At 48.8% G+C, this 26,057-nt stretch overlaps 1 protein-coding gene and 1 long non-coding RNA gene across 7 annotated transcripts; both read right to left on the reverse strand.

The window, feature by feature from the left end:
* LOC114844224 (uncharacterized) lies at nucleotides 1–3,324 on the reverse strand. Its single transcript, XR_003783700.3, has 3 exons — nucleotides 2,407–3,324; nucleotides 2,112–2,329; nucleotides 1–2,020 (listed from the first exon to the last, which is right to left on the reverse strand). It is a non-coding gene; the product is annotated as an uncharacterized LOC114844224 (long non-coding RNA).
* Nucleotides 3,325–3,692: 368 nt separating this feature from the next.
* LOC114844157 (rho GTPase-activating protein 12-like) lies at nucleotides 3,693–25,348 on the reverse strand. Of its 6 annotated transcripts, none has more exons than XM_055503750.1 (19): nucleotides 25,101–25,348; nucleotides 21,869–22,540; nucleotides 10,552–10,818; nucleotides 9,832–10,038; nucleotides 9,437–9,517; nucleotides 9,197–9,319; nucleotides 9,027–9,089; nucleotides 8,709–8,774; nucleotides 7,883–7,944; nucleotides 7,511–7,592; nucleotides 7,300–7,401; nucleotides 6,981–7,079; nucleotides 6,741–6,834; nucleotides 6,435–6,554; nucleotides 6,025–6,123; nucleotides 5,857–5,934; nucleotides 5,559–5,693; nucleotides 5,270–5,375; nucleotides 3,693–5,025 (listed from the first exon to the last, which is right to left on the reverse strand). In XM_055503750.1, exons 2-19 carry the CDS (start codon nucleotides 22,487–22,489, stop codon nucleotides 4,851–4,853), a joined length of 2,580 nt encoding a protein of 859 aa, XP_055359725.1. In that variant the 5' UTR covers nucleotides 22,490–22,540; nucleotides 25,101–25,348; the 3' UTR covers nucleotides 3,693–4,850. The 6 variants fall into 6 exon arrangements, with proteins under 6 accessions (XP_055359725.1, XP_055359724.1, XP_028987111.1 ...); XM_055503749.1 differs by having other exon boundaries at nucleotides 6,435–6,557; XM_029131278.3 differs by lacking the exon at nucleotides 9,027–9,089.
* Between the last annotated feature and the right edge of the window lie 709 nt (nucleotides 25,349–26,057).

Genomic DNA, 26,057 nt, shown 5'->3' on the forward strand with positions numbered 1-26,057 from the left:
GCAGCTGCAGCCACATGTTGGGGAACCTCCCCTTGGATTAATGCCTGACTCTGTCACACAGATGGTGCTGATGCGAGTCACTTCATGACATTTGTCATCCAGGAAAGAACAGAGTCTGTGAGAAGGAGAAGCTGTTGGAGTTGTGCCTGTACAGTAGTTCTATGGGATGAGGCCGGTGCACTGATGCAAACACAGACTCCACCTACAGGACCATCAGAAGAACACTGAACGGAGCCTCAAGCATCACTGTTCTCGCCACAGGCCACGTATCAAAACTTGCCTCCGCAAACTAAACCTCTGCATTTTGTGGGCATCAATCAAAGCCGGCACCTCTTTGGTTCTGAAGTAATTTAGTGCCAAATGAGTGAGGCCATCTGCCCAGTGATGCTTAGCTTCAAATGGATCAGAACCCGGAGCTCAGCATCCAGAGGGACACGACTTTAGTTTGGCCTCAACCAACACAAGCGTCCACATCTATTCTTAATTATCCTATATATTCATACGCTCATTTCTGAATCTGTTCTTACTGATCCGCTTCGAAACCAGCTCCTGCATGAAAACAGCAACATATGTTGAGTTTTAGAGCTGAAGAAGAGCAGATTTAGGGAGCAAACCTGGGAGTGAAGGGTGAATTATCGAGTTTCCAGCTTCTTCTGACAGATAAGAAGTGACGTCAGTCATTTCTGTGATGAAGCGGATCCAAACGTGCGGCGGTGCCGCGGTGGAAGCTGCGCTTTCCTCCAGTCGTGACTGGGTTCCACCAGCGTGTAGAGAGGCTGACAGTGATCCTAATAGAGATCTCACTTACAACCAGCAGCGAAACTACTGGCTCAGACATGAGGAGAGGATTAGAGGATGCCTGGTTGTACTTAAAGCTCACAACCAATGGTCTGATTGTCAATAACGTGGTCACATTTACACACCTACAAGCAGCGTGTGGCGTCACCTTCACAGACAAACTCAGCTTGTTAGCATGAAGTCACAGCAGCAGAGTCGTCACAGAACGTCTGTCACCGAGCGTCAGTACAGTGACTACAGCCCAGACGTCACCACAGCTTTATGAACAGAACCCAGACCGGCACCTGAGCAGTTTATCATCCATAGACCAGCCACTGTCAACTGGTGCTTATGAAAAGTAAAAGGACGTATGAACGTGCTGAAAGGAAGCACATGTGATTTACTTTTCTGTAAAACCCACAGAAGGTCCACTACTGCAGGACGGGCCTGGGCAGTGGATGCAGCGCATACAAAGCCTCCATGTGTCCACTGACTGGAGTGAAGTGAACTAGATGTGGACGAGCTGGGCCCACCTGGCTTTTAGCATTCAGTCTGGGCCGAGAGCAGAGAGGTGTAGCGGCGTGGCAACATAAATGACTGCAGGGATGGTAATCATCATGCATAGCTGCAAGCAGGATCAGAGAGGCGCCTGTCAGCCTCAGTGTGCTGGGGTTTGAAATGCACAGAATGGACTCATCAAGCTCAAAGGACGGCAGCAGGTCTGCTCTGTGTTCACATGTGTAGAGGACGTGGTCACAAACACGCAGCATGGGAGACGCCAGCGTCCTGCGTCACAAGTCTCTGCCTCCTCCTCATGACGTCAGTCACCAGAAACATGGTGATGTAACCCACAATGTATTATTATCTTCTGTTTCATACGAAGGCGATAAAACTAGACTCCACGTTTCCGTGATCACCCAAAGCAAAATGATCACAGCAGTGTATTTATTAATACTACACAGCTTCCAGCTGCTTCCTTGTGAATATAAATGTTAAGGTTTCATTTTGGTGTCTCGGTATCAGTAATGTCACTCACAGCCCCAGAACTGGGCTGGGATCCCCACGTCGCCGGGTGCCTCCTGGTTCCTGCAGCTTCCAAACACGTGTGGCTCAGTCGGGGTCTGTTCTCAGCTCCGTGTTACTGTGTGCAGGACGTCTCTCACCCAGTGAGAGCTGGGACCGGGACCGGGACCGGCTCCGGCGCTGCCTCAGGCCCAGGAGGAGAGGACGGGTTGGCTGCGACCTGGGGTTCAGGTGAAAAGGAGTTTGTTGCCATTTTAAATCAATCAATCAATAAATACTGAGATAATTATCATTTGCAGTTGCAGCCCTACTTTATATTCCAGTCAGGTTTTGACCACAGCGCCGTAGGAAGCTGTTAGCTTAGACTACAGTCCTTGAACAGCCTGTTTATCACCATGAGCTCCGTCTTATCAGCAGGAGCCACAAACGGCTGAGACTGAAGTGGAGCCGACGCTGAGGCCGGAGGACGGAGAAGCATCGAGTCCCCTCCAGCGTTAACGGAGGACTCTTCATGTTCAGCTCGAATTCACTTTGAGGGGAAACAAAACAGTGTTCATTCATTTGTTGCAGCGGAGCCTGGATCAACCAAACATCTATTAAATGTACCTTCTGAAATGTGATCTGTTGCTTCCAAGATGCTGGAAATTAGATCCTGGTAACTGCTGGTTAAACCACGCACTGAGCTACAATCAGCTCCACTTCGTCAGGAAGACGCCTTCATTAACTGAGCTTTACAAAGGAAATGCAGATCCAGCGCTGACAAAGCATTTGCAGGAATTAATTAATACATAACTTCTAGTTAAGCTATACATTTAAAGTGTTGTTGACGTCATAAGAAACATCACTTTAATTCTTGTGAGTGACCTCGTTTGTCAGCAGTAACTGGATCAGTTTAAAGTAGGACAGAGTTAAAAAATGAGAGATCAGCAAAACTAGAATAAACAGGCCACGAAATGATGACGTCACGATAGAATCTGCCTCAGCAGCTGTACTGGATTTAATTTTAATCCATCTGATTCACCTACATTTCCTTCCTCCTTAACTAAAAATAAAGGGTGTGCCACAGTTCAGAAATATATAACCATGTTTCATCTCATTAATTTATATTTGTAATATTAAATTATTAAATCCATATAAACATTAAGTTTAAAGTGAACATTAGCTGAGACAGTAGCTAAACCACGTTCATCTTTAAATTGGAGCAGAAAAGCTTTTGCCAATAATTAATTGCTTTAGCATCACTTCATGTGATTTACCTTCTAATAACTACACTTTAGTCGCGTTGATCAACCAAGTTTAACCAAATACTGACTGTAAACAGAGTTGGCGCTAACGTCGCAGGTGCGGTTAGCTTCGTTAGCTCCGTTAGCTTTGCTAGCCTGATAAAGCGTTATATTCGCCTTTAGTGTCAACACGAGGTTTCCTAATCGTTTTTAGCTGAAGGTCCTTCGCTGGACGGAACAACTGCCACGCTAGTACATTTATGTTGGGTTCTTAGTACTTCATTTTAACCGCAGGTACCGGTTCCTCACCTGCTGCTTTCCCTCAAACAGGAAGAGACGCCGCAGCACGTGGTACCGAACGTCGCGTTACAGCGTTGATGGGTCGAGCTGCACGGACCCAGTCTGTGCAGAACCGTGTGATGTGATGCCAGCGTCAATGCTCATTGAGCAGTGTTCTGCTCAACTGGACCCGTCCGTCTAAGTGGTTCCGTCCAGATAAACCTGATTCGCGCGTCCAACTAAATCCAAATGAGGAGACAGCGGCTAATTGAGTCCCAAGACAAAGGTGTCATTAAAAAAATGGACTCTCATCTGTTCTTATGTGAACATCATCTCAAATGACTTTACGAATGGGTGGGAGGTTGAAGGAAAAACAAACCGTGGACCACATCGTGTTCGAGGTCTTTATTCGACAGTGTTTACTTTGCAAAGCTATGGTTACATCGCTGTGAGCACCTCCAACCCAGCTCCGCACGCAAAAACCCCATCTGCTGCCTGGCTCAAAGTCCCTACTCACGTGTACTATTTATACAATATGTCATTGAATCCATTCATCCATCCGTTCACCCGCTCCCCCAACACAGGCACAGGCACAGGCACACACACACACACACACACACAGGCGCGCACACACACACACACACACAGGCGCGCACACACACACACACAGGCACGCGCACACACACAGGCACAGGCACACACACAGGCACAGGCACACACACAGGCACAGGCACACACAGGCACACACACACAGGCACACACACACACACACACACACACACACGCATGTGCACAGGCACACACACACACACACACACACAGGCGCGCACACACACACAGGCACGCGCACACACACAGGCACAGGCACACACACAGGCACACACACAGGCACACACACACACACAGGCACACACACACACACACGCATGTGCACAGGCACACACATCAGCGGAGATGTTTACAGGCTGCATCCTTGTTCCACCAGACCAGCAAAACCGGCCTTTACGAGTGTTCGTCCAGGCTGATGCTCAGATTTGTTCTAAAAGGAGGAGGAGGCGTGCGCATATAATACAGACCCTCATTAACGTGTTCAGAAGACCCGGCCCAGTGTTTCAGAGGGAGGAGAGGAGGAGAAGCAGAATAAAACATTTAAAAGACATAGGTGAAGAACGTGTGCTTTTCCAACTCGTCCCCACACATGCAGTTTGGTTCGGTCCATGCAGGAATGATGAGGGTCAGAACCTCCAGAACCACAGCGGGTGAGTCTGTCTGATGGTTTGTCCCGCGTGTGTCCAGCTTCAGGTTCCAGCGTTGGGACGAGAGGACGGCGCCTCAGCAGTAAAACGCCACAAACCCAGGCTGAAAGTGCAGAGTTTGAGTTTTGGTCGCTGCTTGGTTTCACGTTCGGTTGGAATCAGGAGACATTTTGGCTTTGAAATGAAGGAAGCTGCTCCATGGTAACCGGACCGGGCCGGACCCGGCCGTGAGAGGAGGAAGCGGAGGGAGCAGGCGGGAGGGAAAAGGAGGCTGGTCCTGCAGCGTCTCCATCTACCTGCCGAAAACGCTCTCATACTCCAGCAGAATTAGCTCCACGATCTGGTTCTGATACACCATGTGGACCGCCATGTTCCAGGTCTCAGTTTCAGGCCGCAGCAGCGTGGGGCCGAACACGATGGCCACGCTCTGGGTGGTCATGCGGTTCTCCTCCCCGTGGTCGATCACTCTGGAGGAGAGAGGGAGGTTAGAGAGGAGGCTCGCAGCTTCTCTGCACATTCAAGGCCGTAACTCGTCATAACTTCACAGTCTCACTTTGGTTTTTAGAAGGAATGAGAAATGGCTCAAGTCAAGTCAGACCTAAATGCTGCTCTGCTGCCATCATGTGACTGTTACTGGTACTGGTACCAGGCCACGCTGGGCTGGACCCACGTCTACAGCCATCCCATAGTCCATAATGTGCAGGTTCTTACTTCCTGAGGTGTTTGAAGAGGGCCTGCATGGTGTCGTGGTTGGGCTTCGGCAGCTTGTTCACCAGCTCTTTGATGCCCTGCACTCGTTGCTTGAGGTCAAAATTCTCTGCACAACAAAAAAAAAACACAAAACAGAGTGATAACAACCTGAAAGCAACTCAGCACAGACACACATGGTTGCTTTAGCGCCTGTTATTCAGTGTGTGTGTGTGTGTGTGTGTGAGCGCGTGTGTGTGTGTCAGTGTGTGTGTGTGTCAGTGTGTGTGCGTCAGTGAAGATGTTTACGCACTGATGGCATTGACAAAGTCGTGGAACAACGTGTAGGTGAAGAGCGGCTCTGGCAGCTCCCTGAAGTACATCTTTAAAGCTCCGGTGGTCACGTGGATGTCCTCCCACTTCCCGTCTGCCAGGTTCACCTTCTCGTCTGAACACACACACACACACACACACACACACACACACACACACACACACACACACACACACACACACACACACACACACACACACACACACACACACACACGAGTCAGTCCATGAACCTCCCACAGTCCCCGTAACCTCCCTCCAGGTTCGTTATTTCTCACCATGGTTGACAGCGTAGCGTAGCTTCTGTATGACAGCCAGGTTCCCACTAACTCTGTACAGCCCGTCTACGTTCAGACCTGGAACCACAGGGCGTCAGCGTCAGTCACAGCCTGTACCCACACTCTAATGATGCGGGTGAGAAGCGAAGCTCAGTGTGTTGAACCCACCGCTGTTCTCCACGTGGTCGATGCACATCCTGACGAAGGCCGGCACCGAGCCGTTCTCCCTCTGACACAAGCTGGACAAGCTGCAGCCGAACACCAGATCTGAAACCCAGAACAGTCCAGAGTCCAAGGTCAGCGCTCACGCCGACTTCCTGTTTACTAGTACTTTGGTTTATACTGTACACGCAGAAGCAGAGTGAGAGTAAAACTTTAATGAGTCCGTCAAAGACCAAAAGGAAGCTGATCAAAAGGCAGCGACCGCATTTATTCTAGGCTTCTCAACTTCCTCCTCCACCGAGGATGAAACATCACGAGTATAAAGAAACAGCAGCAGTACAGATGTAAAAGGAGCCGGAGCGACGCCTTCTGTGAGTTACTGCATGACGCGTCCGGAGCCGGGTCAGCGGTGGTACCTTTGATGTAGCCCTTGTCCCTGATGGACTGCAGCGTGGGGCGGCCGCTGAGGAACTTCTTCAGCTTGTGCTTGGTCTTCTTGTGGTCGGTGGGCTCCACGCTGGTGGACGTCTTCGCGGCTGCTGAGGACAAACGAGACAGGAAGGAGTTGTCGGCGGCTCGTCGGAGCGCACTGACCGCCATGATGGAGGCGCAGTGTTGAGGAGCGACAGTGATAAGCTGGGCTTTTATAGCTACAATTAGGACGGGCGCAGTTTCGCTTTCGGGCTCAGACTCTGGGTCCGTGGGGCGGTCACACCACACACCTCTGCCTTTCCTGGGGTCTTTCTCCCGGTCATGTTTCTCTCCTCCAGGGGACTCGGGCATGTCCTCCTCTATGGCCTCGTCAGACTCCCAAGCCTGAGACAAACAACATGATGAGAAACACCGGCGTCTTCCGGCTGCACCTTTGGACTCAACAATAAAGCCAGTTACTGAACAGAACACGGGTGGCGTCTGCGCCACTGCTCACGTGTCCTGCACTAACAGAGTGAGCGTGTCCTCACATGGGCGCTGACGGCGTCCTGCAGCGCTCGGTACCACTCATTGATGAGGCCGTCGTTGTCTGACTGGATCAGCAGCTCCGTGCCCTGACGAGTCTTCACCTGCAAACAGAGGAGACGCGAAACATCAGCCTTTCTAATTGTTAACTGTTGTTGGTTTAATTGTGCATCATTAAGGCCTATTTGCTAAAGTTCTGCTCTAGAGGAAACGGGCCTTGGCTTCGACCGAACCCATCCAGGTCGAGTCCACGTGGTCCGTGCTGTTTTAGTTACTGAGGATCTTTCAAGGCTGTAGTTTGTGGCTGAGCTGAGCTCTCCCCACCTCAATAACGTGCTTCTTGCTGGACTTGTCCTTAGAGGCCCATTCAGCCGAGGCGCCCCTCAGGTCCACGGTGATCTCTGGTTTGGACTGAGCGCCTCCAAACTGTGGGCAGATCACAATATGGAAGGCAGGTGAACACACTGATCAGCTGCTCAGGCCTAAGTAGCGGTGATGACCCGTCTGTAGTAGCGGGACGGGTCCGGTCCCTCACCCAGCTGGTGGCTCCACCTTGTCCTTTGGTAAACAGCAGCTGGGAGCCCTGTAGGACGGTCCAGGAGGAGGTCCAGTTCTTCCTGAACACAGAGTTCATCAAACACTCAGACCAGACAGATTAAGGAGCTGTTTACCAACTAAACACTCTACTTTACGTTTGCTTTAGTTTGATCAAGTTATTTGCTGAATGTTCAAAGACCGTTTGCAGATCCTTTACATGTGTATGACACAGATCCTGTATTTCTCAGTGGAGTCTGATGGTTTCTGTTCTATGTGATCGGTGTGGTTCAAGGCCTTATGAGGATGAGCCTGGCATCCACATGCCTCCACTAACCACATCACTGAGGCACTGCAGGGCTGTAGCACTCACCGTAGTTTCTTCCCGTTCTCCGTGATCTTCGTCACGTTCAAAAGGCCAAACCTCTCAGAGGGCTGCGCAGAAAGACACACACTGTGAGTGACTCACACAAAACACAGCAGGTGCCAGAGGAGGCTGCTGGTCACACTGACCATGAGCTGACTTAGCACTACAACACCCCAGCACCCAGCACCTCATTACTCCAACAGAGACATCAGAATGAGACACGGCTCAAAACACAGGAACACTTACTGGACGTTTACTGAAGCTCTAACTTTAACTTTAACTTTATTTACGCACATGTGTGATTTAATGAAGTGGCAGAATGGAACCAAACCACAAGGAGGTGAGGCTTGTAATGGATTCAGAACTCTGAAGCACTGGACCACAGTGATCTGCTTCAGACCTGGCTCAGACTATGAGCAGCACCGTCTGTACGGTGGCCAGACAGAGGAAGGTATCGACTGGAGATAAATCACACACGTAATGATCAAAAGGTTCCCTTTTCTAAGCCGTGCACTTTAGAGGAAGGACAAACAATAGACCTTGCAGAGCTACTTATGCAGCATTTAGCCAGAGAGCCTCAGCTTGTTTAGACACATTTGAGGAAAGTAAGAAATATCAAACCAAGCTAACACAAAGTTTTCATTCCAAACAATCCCTTGAATCATTTCTGACCCTTAACAGTGATTCTACACAGGTTCAAGGTCTGGTATTAGTGGATTTATGGGGACTGGTTTTCAGATCTTCAGACCTGTGTAGGAACCCTGCGTGTGTCATGGTCTACTGAGACCAGATGTACGGCCCTGCTGGGCTGAGCTCAGGACTGAGTACTAACGGAGGCTGGGGGCTTCGGGGTCGAAGGGCAGGAGTCAGAGTCAGGAAAGGGCCCCTGATGAGCATCCTAGTGAGGAGAGAGGGATGAAAGCAAACACTGGTTCACGACACGAGTGTGAGGGAGATGTCCGAGAAATGTCTGCGACTACAAACTACTTCAGGTTCATTTGTCCTCCTGAAATAAGTCAATCAGGTGTATGATTTAATGCCGAGCTTTAATCAACTCAATCAATTTGGCATCAGGTCAGAGGTGCAGTTATTTCTCCTAGTGATCATCTTCATGCAGCCTGATTGAGTGATGCGATTAGTGGCTACTGACTTGGTGTTTGTACGGGTGCAGGCGGGCAGAGCCTGCTCGGGAGCACCTGGACTTTAACAGCCGCTGTAATGTGACAATCCACAACTGAGACTCTGCGTTGACCACAGAGGGCCTCCGGTCGGCTCACAGCTACATAGAGAGGCATTTGTTTGCTCAGATCGGGGTCAGACCTTGTCGTTGTCCTGGAGGTAGGCGCTGTGTCTCCACTTGGTCAGGACGATGGGCTCCACCTGTTTCCTGTCCAGACTGTGGCTCTTTGGAGCGTCAGACAGCTGAGGAGCGGAGAGGTTGTACTGACGAAGAGGAAAAGAATACCGGCATCAACACATTTACCAAGGAGCGCCTTCAAACGTATGAATAAACAGGTTCACTGCTGGAAAAGCAGCTGTCCGCAGCGTTCATTTTCTCACCTTGGGGAGCTCCCACTCCGACCTGGAGCCATCTGCACTGTAGAAATAGGGTCGGCCCTGGTCGTCAACATGTTTTAACCACTGGTGATGGACATAAACAGAGATAAACGCATGAGCATCTTCTGGTACGTTGTGGTTCCACATTAGTAGGTAAAATATTACAGTGGCAAGGCTGATGCTTTTTGAATAATTTTGACTGCTTGACATCATTTGACGGCTTCCACCTTTGGGCCCAGTCGAAGCCCAGAGGTTTATTGTATGTTGAATCTGTTAATATTTGTAACAGGTGATGATCAGAGGACATTGAAACCCAGGAATCCAGGAACCTTGACGCTTTGATGCCACTTTATGTGTGCTTCAATCTGATGAATATGAATGAAACCTGCAGCCCGTACCTTCTCGTTAGTATAGTCGCTTACGTACAGCGTGTGGCCGTACTCATCCATCTCCTCCGACCAGCCGCGCGGCGGAGAGCCGTACTGGCTGTCGGACTGGCTAGAGTAGGTACTGAAGCAGGTGTCCTCAGACGACAGAGGCTGGAGGCGCCCGATGGAAAGAGACAAGTAGGGAAGGAAAGAGGGCGAGAGCGAGAGAGGAGTCGTCTGCGACGAGCAGGAAGAGACAAAACACCATGAGGTTAGAGAGGAACCCGTCCAACACCACAGACACAGCACAGACCCAGAAGACCCAGCACAGGGAGGAAGGAGGCGCACGCAGGACGGAGCAGGTGTCGACTGGTTTCCACCCGTAGGTGGCAGCGTGATGCAGTCACTAAGTGAACCTGTGGCTGAACAGCTGGAGCTCAGATACTGTCGTTTTCCATTCGTGTTAACATACATACATAACATGTGCCTGATGCACAGTGCTGACGTAAACCCGCCGCTGACACCACAGTGGTTAGCATAATAACTGCATGCCTTTAACTGAATGAACTTTCCTCCTCCAGCTCGTTGGTTACTGAATGAACAGAGCGGTGGTTTATGTTTGGATTCATGTCACTTTGGGTCATTATTTACTAGTATTTACCAGGCGCAGCGTCAGGTGATGGTGGATGTTACATACTGCGTCTGTTACCTCTGATGTTTTAAACCCTGGCTGCAGCACATGAGCCGTACCTCGCTCTCTCCAGCGATGGGCACCTCTCCCTTGGAGCTCCCGATGCTCGTGTCTTTGGCCCGAGGTGGTTTCCAGGTCCTCTCGTGGCTGGAGCGGTTGTGGTAGAAGAGCCTGCCGTTCTGGTCCCTGTGGGTCTCCCAGTCTCCAAACACGTGGAGGGGGGAGGTGGAGGGCGGAGGGGGCAGGTTGGTCTGCGTGATTTTCAGCTCCTGAAGGTTGGTGTAGACGGGCGACTCGGAGCGTCCCTGACATGAAGACGACACCATCTGATGAGGAGAGAACCGGGATCTGTCACTTCACTTTGTTATGTAAGCGGGAGACACTGTGATGTAAGCAGTCACAGCTTTCAGGGAGGAAATCAACAGCTGTAGTGGATCACCAACCAACATCAACACCAGCTTCCACATTGAGCCGACTCGCAGCAGCAAAGCAGTAATGAGCTCAGAGGACGAGAACAGGGGAAGGAAGTGTTGGAGAGTAGCAGGACCCGTAAAACTGTCAACATGCCACCAGAACCGTGGCAGGACTCCACTTCACTCGACTCGACCCATTTGCTACCGGGCTGATGTATTAAAGGGACGTGGAACGTTACCGGTGGCTGTAGCAGGTGGTAAACACATCGTGGTCTTCCTGTAACGAGTCGGACCAGAGCCTTCATCAAAGCCTGAGCCGTGCGGTGACACTTCTGTCTTCACTCTGAGTGAACCTGATCTTCGCTACGTCGTCGGTCAAAGGGAAGTAGGCTGGAGTCCTACATGAACGTCAACCACAGCTATTCTTATACCTGTGGCTCTGAAGGAGAGCAAGGTTTCCAGATGTCATGGCGTTACTTAAACTGCAGCATCTGATGTGGAGGACTGAGCCTGAAGGCAAAGCTCTTACTTTACCACTCAGCCTGAGCGCCAACATTCACCTGTGACCAAACAATGACGTCACCATTACAGAAAGAGATGAGGTCAGGAGAATCACTGTGCCTTCATAGAGACAGCAACGTCACAGTATGACATGCTGTGATCCTCATCAGGGGAAAATGCTTCACAAACCAGCAGATACCAGTTATAATCTCCACAGGGACGAACAACATCCAGCTGAACTAATGAGTGAAACTACGGTACAACCACAACCAGCAGAATCCAGTGTTCCCAGTGTTCATCTGTTGGAGATGAACCACATCAGAGGCAGGTTCTATTGTTTGGATTGCTTATTGTAGGATGCTAGCTTCATTTTATACAAAGCTGAATTTCAAATCATTGCACTCACTTGATGGGAAGTCACCAGGCTGCTGTTTTCAGTCTTTAGTTGTGGTTCGGGTGGTTCTCCACATACAGTGATGTGAGGCAGAGGGACACACAGGACACCGTTATGCACTGAAGCTGCTCCACAGATGGAGAAGACCTCTGTTAGCGTTAGCGACAGCTAGGTGGCAGCCTGACTTCACACGGACTGGGCACTGGTCCAGTGATGGAGGAGGAGGTGTGGCTCCACGTGTCTGACAGATGAACCTGCTCTGCTGCATACCACAGGCAGCAGAGGACACAAACTCCACAACACACACTCACATGAAAGCTCTGTGTGCCTGTTTGTCAAACAACACCGATGAGCGCTGTGTCCTCCAATGAGTCAGAACCAGCAGCTTCACAGAGAAGCCCAGCAGAAGCTACAGTAACTAAGTAAAAGAGCAAAGAAGGAGCTGATCAACACTTAATCTGCAAATACTCTGGCACTTGAACTGCAATCTCCCCACGGTGCCCTGGTCATAGCACTGGTCTGTTGTATATTAGCTGACCTCAAACAACGTCTTCAAATGTGGCCACAGCTCAGTGACTCTGACAGCACGGCACCGCCGACGGGTGGCTGAGGACAGCGACCAGTGAAACCAGTCTGAAGGCGTGACAGCGTATAGAAACGGGAAGAGAAGAGGTTGCGTTAGAAAGGAATGGAGCAGAGTCATTTCCTGGAAAGGTTTCAGCACCCGCTTCTCTGCAGTGAAAGGTCGGTTGCTGCTGCTTCACAACGCGTTCGCTTTGTGCTGTGCTGGTTCCTGATCTTCCAGTTTTCCCAGAAACGCTACCTGATAAAACCACTGGAGGAAAATGAATGTTTAGCACATAGACACGAAACCGGCCCAAAGAACTGATGGTGTCTGAACAACAGACAAGATGTTTAAAACGGGGATGTAAACAACAAAGAAACTATAAAGATATGATGGGAAAACCTTCAACACAGTAACAGCGGTACTCGGTGCTTTGTGGTAAGAATGTGTACATGCTGTTATTTCTAGAAGATAATCGACACACTTCATTCCATCAGATCAAATATCGCCATTGGTTCAGAAATGTTACAGTAAAACAGCACTGTTTTCATCTAAAAGGCTTCTTTTGCCACATGCGCCCCTGGTCCCCTGTGGGGGATGCTGCCCTGCATCCCCCACAGGGGACCGGGGTTTACTCCCAGCAGGTCGGACCCGATGCGTGGACCCACAGATGGGTCGTATTACAACAGAGGAGGTCCAGTTCGCAGTTTCACTGGGCTTAAAGCTTTGCCGGCTGCGCCCACGCACTTAAGTGAATTAATTCTGTAATATTCACAGAACCGACTCAGCTTTAAACACAGGATCAGAGGCTCAAACCTCTCTGACTGGTCGCAGCCAATGATGCTAATTCTGCAGCCCCTGGTTGGCTGAGGCGTTTATGTAAGAGGAGACGAGGTGTGGTGGCCGGATGTGATGTAGTGGACGCATGCTGAGCCACCTGGGCTCTGGAGGATTTAATGTTACCCAACGCGCTGCTGAACCCAACTTCTCTGAGGCGTAAAAACAGAATTAAATCTGCTGTGGAATTTAAAACAAGAGCATCTTCTAAATTACTACGATTAGGTTTTAACAAAAGACGCAGCCGTGATCAGCACCTCTTCCATCCTGTGGCTGTTTGAGGCTGGAGGCAAATGTTCTACATCCCTACACTAACTGTGCTGATGGGCATTCTGGTATCACAGCCGCGTAAGAACGGGAGCACCAAGCAGAGACTCAGCATCGTGTCCTGGAGGCTTTAATTAGTAGGAAACATGCAGTTAACGGTGTTTAACTTGGCACCGAGTGGAGCAGAACAAACTCAGCTGGTACCGGTTTTACAGTCTCTCACACCCAACGATGCAGTTCAGCAGCTCTGTGATCGGTCACAGAAAGGAGCCACTTCCCCTGAAGCTGAGAGGGGGTTCCTCTGGAGGACCAGCGGCTCTGGGTGGGTGACATGCACACGCTTGGACCCGCATTCATCCATTGATCAGATTTCCACTGAATATGGGGCCTAGAGGCTAAGACCAGTGTTACCACAGTAGACGCAGGGTGAAGACATTGATCATTAACTGCAGCGTTGCCAACACGTATTAACCTTCATGATCCGGCTCGGACTGGTTTCCAGGTGACACAGATGCTGCACATGTGAGAGCTGCCTCCCTCTGCGTCAGAGCACCTCATTCAGTTCATCACAACTGGGACGCAGCCTGGTTTCACTGGACTCCTGAAACGAGCACTGGAAACGTTCTGGTTCCATGCAGCACTTTCTAACCCATTTAGATCCAACGCTGGTGCTGCTACTTTTACAACCATGGCATCAAGATGCTCTACAGTGTCGGCACTCGCTCTGCTCCCACGTTCAATCATCCACTCTACATTAAAGTGTGACTCCAGTCTAAACAGCCTGAATGGTTTATGTTGATGTCTCTATTTGTAATATTTGCATAACAGTACAGGATGGAAACAGTTTATTTGCATTTTGTGAGAAGTTTCTAACGTTTGACATGAAGAGGGATCAGATTTACGATACATGTCTGCAGAGGTCACAAACACAAAGTTGCACATTTCATCCTGAAGCTATCGCTGATCAGCTGTTCAGGGGCTCCTGTAAATAACCACCCAGTGAACTGAGCAGACAAGCAGTTTCCTGCGCTGCTCGTCTTGTCAGAGCACATTAGAACAGACACAGCTCCACTGTAGCCTGACCCAGCTGGGTCCTCTGAATGAGGCCAGGCCCAGTGGGGAGGAACAGGACACACTATTATTTCTAGCAGCACACACACGGGTTCTTTAAGGTCATCAGTTCAAATGTGCAGGATGTCTATTCATGGACATGAATACGGCTCCATGAGCCTAAAGAACAAAACACAGCCACGATTCACAGATCTCACTGAATGAGGCTGATCACTGCAACGATCTGATTAGACCCACTTCCTCCAAAAATAGCAGACTGCTTGTCTGGTCAAGAAAAGCACCAGCAGCAACGATTTAAGCGTCTAAATGGAGCAACTGGAGCCATGAAAGAACAAAACAACGCTGACCACAAGTTCACATCTGCTGAAAAGAAACTGGTTCAACAACATAGTTATAAAACAACGTTCTGCGTCTCTTCATTTAGTCAGGAATACAACGACAGACGCTGAAATCAACTAATACAACACTAATTAACAAGTCATACATTAAACAGTCGATAAACAGGTGCAACAGATGCAATATTTATTATGTGACATGCGTAGCAACAGTACAGGGTTAAATATTCCTTCCTTGTTCAACTAGAGGCCGTCTATGGAACATGGTCAACAAACATGGAACCACTAAAGCACCAGCTAAAAATAGCTTCAGGAACGAGCAACTTCATGTGGCCGTAAACTTCCCTGATCAGCAGCTTTAAAGCTGCTCTAGACAAATAATGGAGCGTCTGACTGGGTGGACTGGGTGGACTGGGCCACAGCCATGCAGCAGGCTCCTGTGGGCCACTGGTACAGACAGAGCTTCCTGTGTTCACCTACACTAGAAGCTCATTCTACCATTAGACCTGCAGTCGGGTCAGCTGAATCAAACGTTCCCACGGTCAGAGACATGGACAGTAACTGAAGGAAGGCTTGGTGGAATTGAAGCAGACCACGTTCCCAAACCCTCCCTCTGTCAGCAGCAGATACCAGCTCTAACCCAAACCCCTGACCCCAGGGACCCATCAAACCCTCAGCAGACAATGGTCGTCAGACTGCTTTTAAGCAGTAAAACTGAGGCTCGTGTACGAACTCGTCTCTGCACTTCAAGTAATGCGCTAAAAGACAGGAAGCAAGAGGAAAAATACTCAAACAGACGAAGGTTTTCAGCTCCTGCAGCTACACAGAACGTGCCTCAGTTTTCTTACAGCCACATGTCTCAACAACACGCCAGCCGTGCAGCAGGAATGAGGAAGACGGAGCAGCAGCCGCCGCCTCAGGCTGAGGTCCTACCCTCACACCATGCAAGTCAGGACTTTGTTTCTAAAGCCACTGGCTCGGCTCAGCAAAGACACTTACAGAGAGGAAAAAGCTGCTGCAGTGTAACGTTTGAGTGACAGGCTCAGTAGTCAGTACCAAGGAGAACCCCTTGATCCAGGACGATGCAGGTCTGGTCTCACCCTCACCTCCGTGTCATAATCAAAGGTCAGGGGTCATCACGACGAGTGAACTAATGTGTGACTCCTCACTGCGCAGGTTCTAGTGGGTTCCATAGTTGGTGCATAAAGAACAGAATGTTCTGTTGGAGATGTTAATCTGTATTGTAGAACCAGACGAGCAGGTAAATGAAGCAGCAGGTGCTGCAGCTCAGTGACCAACACCGAGGGTGAGACTGTTTGTGACATGTCTGAAGAACAGGGACACGACAGGGCTCAGGTGCCGTCAGCGGCTGCGGCTCGTCCCCACCATCACGCTTCCTCTCAGTGGGTGATGTAAGAGAGAGAGAGAGGAGCACAGAACAGATTACTTCAGCAGCCAGTCAAATCCTGCAAGGTCGTAGCGATACGCACGCGAGGAGGAAGAGGCGGCTGCAGAGATTCAGAGGAGCAGAGACAGCGTGTCTCTGTCTCTACAGTGTGTTGACCAGCTGTAATTCCTCTGCTCCTGAAGGGGGCGCTCTTTTGGATCAAACCTTTGTGAATTGATTAGATTGATGTAGATGACATGAATTATTTAATAATCAGCTGATAACTTTTTAACAGCAACAATGGCTCCAACAGTTTGAGGCGATGCCCTCAACCTGAACTAGTCTTGCAGTTATGCAAAGAGAGATAAGGAAGCAATAACTGGTCTCTTCCTTTCAGTCTGTAAAACCAGGCAAACACAGGAAAGTGATAAGCAACAGAAGCAGAGTCAGAAATTGCTGCTGTGAACGTTTCTGTCTGTCAGAAGCTCGTGAACATCTGTCTGATGTCTATGGGATGAACTGCTCTTTATCTCCAGCCGTGCTGATAAACAGCCTGAGCTGCAGAGCTTTGCATATCGCTACGATTCAGTGCTTGTCTTATACATCACAGACACATTCCATCTATTACTGTACAAGCAGAGCAGCACAGAACCAAGTTAGAACCTGAAGCCCAGCACAGAAACATGACCCTGTCTTTCTGGTCTTCAGTTGTGTGAGTGTTCTTCATGTGTCTGGGCTTCTACTCTAAAGCCCAGGTCACCAACACCAAACGAGGAAGCAGTAGAAGTCAGAATAATCTACTGATCTAATCTGGACTGGATTTATCCCCGGTCCCACCAGGACGTTAAGGAGCTTTTATCCTGCGGGAGAGCAGCCCGTGCGCTGAGTTTCCCTGCAGGACCGTAGGTTCCTCTACTTCTGCTTTAATCTTAGTTCTATATAGTTATTTAATCTCGACGTCCAGGTCGGAGGATTATCATCCATGTACCGTCACCTTGAAATGTGAAAGGACCCAGCAGCCGGTGGAGCGGTGAGAGCTGCACAGCTGTTTCACGCTCGCTGTGTCTGAACTTGTAGCTCCCAGCTAAAGGCTGAACCGCCCATGTGTTACGCAACAGCTCCCTCGAACCAGGAGTAAATAGTTCAGCTCACTTGAACGTGCCTTAACTACCACAGGGTTCCACTCCCCACGGGATCTGGAGCCATAATCAGTTTACAGCACACGAAAACCTAGAAATGTAGACGCAGCTCATGAAAGGATTTAGGTAATGAGGCCCTAATGCTACCGACACATGAATGTAGATGAGATGCACATATTCAAAGATCCATTAACTATTATTACTAGTCATCGCTATCACTAATAATTGACATTAAGTGATAGATGATGGATTCTGCCGGTGTGTGAAGGTTCAGCTCTGACCCTCAGGCTGCAGGTCACAGCACACAGGTGTAGCTGTAACGTGAGCCAAGGCTGCTGAATGTGTCTCACTGGGTGGATCCAGAGATCCGTCCATCACTGATCCACTTCGTATCACTACTGGCTCTGCTTCCCTTCCTATAGAAACAAGCAACCAGTCAGAGCACAATGTACGATGCTCCGTCACAGACACTGAGGCACAGATGAAGGAGATGTGACAGATGTGAGTTGCTCAAGTTAAAATTCTTTGTTGTTCAACACATAAATAAAAATCAGATGACATGAATGAGGATGAAAACTAGTGTTTCCAGGTTAATCATCTGTGAGTCTGAACTTCTCTGGGGTCAAAGTACAGAGTGTGAGGCATCATAGTGTTGCCAGCCAGAGCAGCATGAACACACATAGGCAGGGCCGCTAGCAAACCTCTATTTACACTGCAGCAGGAATTATATGGATGTTTAGTGGCTGCTCACACTCACTGTGGTTGGAAGGGACTGATTTCATCAGCAGGCAGCACAGGTAGAGCCACACTCAGCTCTGATGCCTGATCAGTATCAGCTGTAGGTCCCTTCACACGTAAAACACCATCAACCTGCTGTCGGTGTAAAGGAGCACATCCAGCATTCAAACCCAGATGAATGGTTCCTGTCCTCCTCCCGTCACTGCCCTCAGCTCATCTCAGCGACCAGCTGTCCACACAAACGTTACGCAGCCGGAGCTTATGTAATGAAGCAAGGCCAGCGTTCACAGCATCCTCGAAGATAATCAGTTCAAACATCTGAGGAAACAACGGGACCTGAATCTATGGATTCAGCTCAAACACGGCTGCTTCGCCAATCATGATATGAATCACAGCACTCTGGATAATAAATACGTCTGAGCTGATGAACAAGGGATGCAACATCAGCTTCTCTGTGTTAAAGGCAGAATAAAGATTGAAATAGGAGCTGCGTCAGTCTGAGTTTATCTGAGTGCTCACTGCACCATATCAGAGATAATTACAAGTAGACTTTCATACAGAAAACAGTAAAACCAAGATTCTGCTGATTCAGCAAGTACCGTGAAAGAGCAGATCCACACACTGACACATAAAGCATCTTACCGTCCCGTTCTCCTCTGGGTACATACTGTCCTGCAACGGAGGCGCCGGCGCTGCTGCAGAGGAGCGAGAGCTGTGATGATGCAGGAACAGCAGCCTCCGCCTAGTCACAACCTCTTACCCCCACTGACATGTCTGTGGCCGAGAGTCAGTGCGAGGCCACCAGCTCACTCATTACATAAACAGAGAGAGACAGAGCAGCTCCCATAATGCTGTAATACTCTGCTGAGCCACGCACGCACGCACGCACGCACGCACGCACCTTTGCTCCTGAATGAGGTCTGCTGTTATGAACTCGCCTCACATTTAATGAAAACCATCAAATTCAACCACAAACCAGAAACCGTTTATTCCTTAGAGGGAAGTTTACTCACACTTTAATAATAGTTAATACATAAACCTGCTCATCAGTGGTGCAAACCCGTGTACCTCTGTATGTTTTCAATGCTGACTGTACCTGAATGGACACGTCTGTGAAATCATTCAGCAAAACACATCAGCACTGAAGCTACTACTCTGGTTGAGTCCTGTGGTGAAGACAGGAAACAAGCAAATTCATTACAAAGACAATAACCATCAGTCACAATCCTGATGTGTGTCACTGTGCTAAAGATGTGAGCGAGCCAGATGTAGGAAGCAGGTTTGTGACAGAGGGCCAGCAACTGTCATCCATGTTAATGGACGGATGGATGTGGAACACCAGTGAGGATAAAACACAAACCTGGAGCTGCAACAAGCACAATGTGAGGAAGACGCTGAGCAGCGACGCTGGGAAACACTGTTGTCAAACAGTTAATGAAGACAAAAAGCGGAGACCAATGGACGCTTTCATTCAATCTTCCCATTAATTGAATCATATCTTAGGATCTGTCACAGATTTGAGCCTCAGGTTTGTTATTTTTTTCATCTGTGCGTCCTCAGCATGAAAACATTCAGGACCCCCTGGACGAGCGGTAAACAGGATGTGAGCGGCCCCAACGTGAGAGATAATCAGGCTTTTAATAAGCAGCAGCGCAGATGGTCGGGCCTCAATTAACACATTACTGACGCTGCGTGTGTTAAAGGATGAGAGTGTGAACCTCTTTTCTAACACCATCACTCCACTAATGACTCGATTCAGAAATGTCATTTTTAGGAAGCTTCTCCACGTGAACAAACTGAAGACAACATCCTGCAAACCACAGTAATCAAGCAGCTGAGGAGGCGCTTCCTGTGATCACCAGGCGTCACCATCATCAAGGCTGCAAGATTCTATAGGGCCAAACGTTTCTGATTTAAAGAAATTCACGAGTTCCTGTAAACAAAGAGAGGAGATGACACTACGGTTAAAGTAGGTTATAAAGCTGCTGTTTTTCACTGAGGCGCTTTTGGTTTATTTGTCCTTTGAAGCTCCTAAAGCAGATTCTCCAACTCGCATTAAGTACTGATAACATGATGTTGATCATATGTTGCAGCATTTGACTGTTCTGACTCCAACTGCGCGTCCCAAAGATCAAACCAGGGAACAAGCAAAGTACACACACACACACACACACACACACACACACACACACACACACACACACACACACACACACACACACACACACACACACACACACACACACACACACACACACACACACACACACACACACACACACACACACACACACAGCTTTTTGTCACGAGCATCTTTGTGAAGACGTTATCTCTTCTGGACCAATGACTTTAATTCACAGCTACAGATCAACGAGCGCTGGCGCAGGACGTTCAGCAGCCGAGGCGGAGGAGCAGCCTGTGACATGCACACAGCCAGTACTATGACCCGAGAGCAGAGGAGGCGAAGCAAGGTGGATGAGGAGGTGCAGTGAAGCAGCAAATTAAAACACACTGAGACCCTGACAGCCATTATGCTCAGTGGCTGGAGGGGCTTTATGTTCCATCAGCTGTGGCCAGAGGCCTCAAACATGCAGTCTCCCTGAGGAACGTAAGACACTCAAACGCTGACACGCTCCTTTCTCTGCTCTTTAGAGCTGCCTTTAGTGAAAGGAGGGAGGAAACTAAACCCTGAGTGTGTTGCTGCACATGACATGTGACTGACCAACCAGCAAACAGCAGAGAACTAAACAATCCTTGGAATGCGTCGTTAACACTCAACCTGCAGATGGACATTTTTAACATAGATTAAAGGGACGCGTCGCTAGAGTCCGATCTAATTTACAGACGATCAACTGGAGCAGGGACAAAGTGGCCTTTGTGCTCGGACGCAGAGAGCAGATAAGAGTTCACTCATCACAAACGGAGCAGCTTGGAAACATGAGCTCCTCTGTCTGCACAGAACCACCGCTCCACGACGCCATGTTCAGGGACAGGGCGGGCGAGCAAACAGGAAGCCCTGAACCACACCTGTGGTGTTGACACCAGCAGCTGCCAGGACGCACACAACAAACAGGCAACGCACTGAAACCAGCTGCTTTCATGTCAACAGGTCTGTGGGAAACACCCATCCAAGGACACGGCTGCTCACGGCCAGCAGGGCCATTACTACACGTACGCGTTAGACAGGAACAGTGCAGCACCAGGCTCTGAGTCATCACACGCGATGTCCAGGAGGCCGACTCCGTTTACCATGTTACCATGTGAGGAAAGGCCAGGAGCTCGGCCCTCTGGACACGCCTGGCGCTCACGCTGATCCTCAGGTCTACGGATTTTAAACAGCCAATGAAAAAGCACGCTTTAATAAGGGCTTCAGTGATGAACTCTGTCCTAAGGAGGAGAGAGCAAACAGAATGAGGCCGTCAGCGTCCACCTGCAGACGAAGCCGTTCCACTGTTCTGACCTTTCTCCTGCTACGTAAACAGCACAGAGCGACTGAGGAAGGAAGCAGAGCAGCAGTAACTGCACATAACCTTCACCAACATCACCGAATGAAGCGAGAACACAAACACAGTTCTGCTTTGTTTCAGCCAGGGCTGAAAATGCCAAAGGTCTTATTTTAAACACTGATGTGTTGTGGCTTCATGGAGTTAGGATCCTGTGACTCTATTGTTTGACGTGGCTCATTCGACCCGTTCCCACACACTAACAGCAGCTGTTGCGTGACTGTACCTGCAGATGCTCGGTGGACGAGCTGCTCAGGTCGTCTCCAGACTCCGAGTCGTTGGTGCGTCGGTCTTCGCCTGCCGAGTCACAGTGCCGGGTGCCGTCCACGTCCAGCGGGGCCCGCACCATGTCTGGGGACCGGGCTCGAGTGCGAGGCAGAGTGCTGGACTTCCCCGTCTGCGGCGGCGGAGGGCCGGGGTCGGTGGGGCTGCTGGGGGTGTGGGTGTTGTTGGGGGGGAAGTGCCCCGAGGAGGCGGTCTGCGCAGACGGTGAGCGTCGACTGTACGACTCCCGTCTGTGAAGGTATTCAGGGGACCGGTCTGTGACTCCTAGCTCCAGATTGCTGGGCTTTAGCCAGGATGCATTGTTGCTGGGAGCCGCATGGTGTGCAATGGCTTTGGGAGGTGGCATGAGGGCTTTGCGGACCTCCCGCACATACTGAGCTGGTACGTAGAAGGGCTTGGCCCCCTCCTCCTTCTTCACCTGCCACCAGTCCTCGTTGCTTTTCTTGACCAGCATGTAGCACTCTCCATGCCGGATGCTGATGAGGCGGTCCTTGGACTTGTAATCGTAGTCATACTCCACCTCGATGTAGACCTGCCCCGGGGCAATAGCCAGCTCTGCCATGACGGTCACCACAGCAGGAAGATGTCTGTTAGCATGGCCTCATGAGTGGAGCTGCAGAGAAAACACACAAGGCTCAGGTTTCCATGGAAACGCATCAACTATCTCCGGTTTCTGTAGAGTCCAGTGGCCCAGAGCTCCAACATGTGAACCTCATCTATCCAAATTTCCTGCCTGACTCTCAGCTGTTTGCTATTACATTAAAGCAACATGATGAAAACATTTGACCAATTAAACAGTCTGGGTTCAACGCGACAGTCATTACAGGACAAACCTCTGCTTATGGACGCTGACACAAAGGTCAGCGCAGGTTTAGTTCACATCACTGAAACTGCATCAACGTCCTCAAAGACACTGATTCTGTGAACAAGGTCACAGTGATGACGGCTTTTCAACTGAGAGCATCGGTTTCAGGGTGAATTAATAAGAGAAGCAGTACATAAGCTGACTTTCCATTTAGAAGAATCCCACTCATAGTTTCGTGCTGAGGTCATGTGTGCACACAAACACAGACAGCGTGAGATGAGGCTGCAGCACCTTGAGCAACCTCTTAGCTATTTAAAGCTCCTAAGTCACCTGACAGAAACAAGATGCACGTGATGAGTCGGCTTTAAAACACAAACATCCGTTTGAGTCAACAACAACACTACACAACTAAAGGGTGACAGATAAAGACCGTGGCCAAACAGCTGCAGTCCAAGCTTCACTGGGGAGAAGGTCACGATCAGCTTCCTGTAATTAGCAAATCAGAGCTTTCTGGTGTAGATGAGGTGTAAGGATGTTACAGTGACTCTCAGAACCCACCAAGTCATCAGTGAGTCACATCCAGTGAGACTCAGTCATGGTGCACAGCACATTATGGTTTGTCTAATCAGAGTCCTGCTGTGCTGGTTTAAAGGGGAAACCACGTCGCTGCTGCGGACCTTCTGCCAGTGCATTAACTTAAAAAAGGTTTTTGAGGTGTGACTGGGTGAGATTAGGACCTGGATTACTCCAATGGAGGATAACATCCTGCTCTGAAGAAGCTCTCACTGACCATTAGCTAAATGAAAGAAAGCGCTGCCTCACACGAGAGCAGCTTCCACTCATGACCTGTGACCTCCTCATTCAGTCGACTAAAGAAGGTTCCTTCATCTACGCCTCATGTTAAAGACGTGAACAGCAGACAAGCATCACGTTCAAATTCTAGTCGCAGCTGGTAAATTAACCAAACTCCCAGGAAAAGTTAAATTCCTGCAGCAGTTGAACAAGCTAATTTACAGACTTTCTTATACAACATTTCCTTTGGCTGTTTGCTTTTCATTCTTAAAGTGTTCATGTTTTAGGTACATCTCCTCTGAGCCTGACTGAATGAAGCCAAATAAACTCACGTCATGAAAGCATTTAAACCTGCCATAACTTGAACATGCGTCTCAACACACTTATATTTGAGGATGAAGGATGTTACGGTCTCTTTAAGCCCCTTCTCTGATCAGCTAATTCAAAGGAAGCACAGTAATTCAACCATGTGGCGCTGCCTCGCTGGAACAGAGACTGACGGGTGTGTTTGCTCCAGTCTCGTCCTGCCTCAGCCTGTCTCAGCAAAGCACCAAGCAGCTCCTTGGAAATGGTTCCTCCCAGACGTGTAGTCAGTCACTGCACTGAACCTCAGCTGCTTCTATCCACCACTGGCTGATCAGCCATTACTCTGAGGACACCAAGGTCTGCAGTTAACTGGATCTAGTGGGCAACTTTACCATTCAAGACCGCTAAGAAGCGAGTAGAGCCACATACAGCGCAGTGACCTCCACAGGTTAACATTAAACAGCTGGAGCCTGTACAGACTGTCCCTGCAGCTCCCTGTGGTCCTGCTGCTCACATACCGTGGCGTCTTCAGGGAGAAGTGAGACGGTGGAAGGTCGTGGAGAGAATGAGGCAGAGACAATCACCACATGATGGAGCGCACGCTCATCAAACCCCGACTGTGGAGTCAATGATGCTCCAACAGCAGGACGCTGCCTCACATGATGCTGATGTTAAAGCAGTACATTCATTAATAATTATAAAGAGCTGCAGCCATTGATTATTACAGTGTAGATGCCCTGACTCTCCTTTAGTCTGTAAATGGATTATCCCCAGTACAACAGAGAGGCACAAAGTTGTTTAGTTGCTGTTAAAACTTTGATTCAAAGAAAACAATACTATGACATTAATAAGTTAAATGTGTGTGTGGTTAATATTAAATATATTACTACTGTGTGTTATATTATAAAGTAGCGCCACCTCAAAAAGTCAAAAATGACACATCTGGACCACACTTGGTTCTATGGTACTTGAAGTACTGACTGTACTATGAACTACTCGTTTATAGTTTTAATGAAGTTTGAAGCTTCAACATAATTCAATATTTAATTTGTTTAATGTTGCTGACACACTTTTTTGACTTACTTTAACATGACGTGAAACATTTTATAATATCTACTTGACTCTTCAGACTAAGTACTGATAGTGAAGTACTATCCCTGTGTAGTAACGTTACGTGTACTGTCAGTACTTTAGCACTGCGGCTAACGTTAGCTCCTTAGCTAATTAGCTTCCAGGCTAAACATTCCTCCGCGTCCGCACCTTTACGCACCTTCTCTCTCGGACCCAGGAAGTCTTTCCGTGCGGAGGGAAACCGCTCCGACGATCCGGTGGTGGCGTTAAATTCCCACAAACTTTCCCAGCGGCAGAACCGGGTAAAAGTGTCCGTATCGGGTCTGTCACGACTCTCCCGGTGCCCGGTGCCCGCTGCCCGCTGGCCGGTGCACTAATCCTCTGGCCGGTGTTCGTCCCCGCGGACTCAGACTCCCGTCAACTTCAGCTTCTACCTTCAGCCAAAGATCGTCTATTATAAAAATGAAATCATCACTCCGCCGATATTTTAAAAATCAAGAAGCGTGGAGGATATTTGGGAAACTATATTTACAAAATGTATGTAAACAGTAAAGTAATTTGAAATTGAAAATACAATGCGTTTATTAGAAAGAAAAGACAATTATTTTAAAATATCTACCGTTAAACTAGTTCAAATTGATACTGTTGAATTTTTGATTTTTTATCTGCTGTTTATTACACTATTGTATATAATTACCAATTATCTTTCACAATTTATTTTGTTTTTTCCAGCATTTTAAACTTGTAGCATTTTAGTAAATGCGTTTTAGAGTAAGTGCTCCTGTCAATTTAAAGTCGGTTGTTGGAGATGTCCATGCATTTGACTCCACCTGTCGGTAAAACGCGCTAACTACAGATGCATCAGCTTTCATGCTCTGATTTGCATCAATGACCACCGTACAGATTGTTTTATTTACCAGCTACAATCGAACGTAACCCCTATTATTATTCCCTTAGACACTGATTTGTAAACTCGGGGCCATTATTCCAGGTGAACCTGGTGAAACCCTTCGTACAGGTACTCAACACTCAGTCAAGTCTTACATACTGTGCTGTTTAAAGGCAAAGCTACACCACTAAAAGTGTATTATAGATGTAGATGAAGTTATTAAAAGTTTGAGTATATTGAATATTTTATTGGAATTTACACTAAAAC

The sequence above is a fragment of the Betta splendens genome, chromosome 17 (assembly GCF_900634795.4).
Source record: "Betta splendens chromosome 17, fBetSpl5.4, whole genome shotgun sequence".
NCBI lineage: Eukaryota > Metazoa > Chordata > Actinopteri > Anabantiformes > Osphronemidae > Betta > Betta splendens.

Excerpts from the sequence above, each read along its gene's own strand:
- LOC114844157 (XM_055503749.1), bottom strand. The coding sequence starts at position 22,489 with ATGGCAGAGCTGGCTATTGCCCCGGGGCAGGTCTACATCGAGGTGGAG. Across the intron at positions 10,039-10,551 it reads CCATCGCTGGAGAGAGCGAG|ACGACTCCTCTCTCGCTCTC; the intron begins GTACGGCTCATG and ends TGCTCGTCGCAG. Across the intron at positions 5,376-5,558 it reads CGACTTTGTCAATGCCATCA|AGAATTTTGACCTCAAGCAA; the intron begins GTGCGTAAACAT and ends TTTGTTGTGCAG.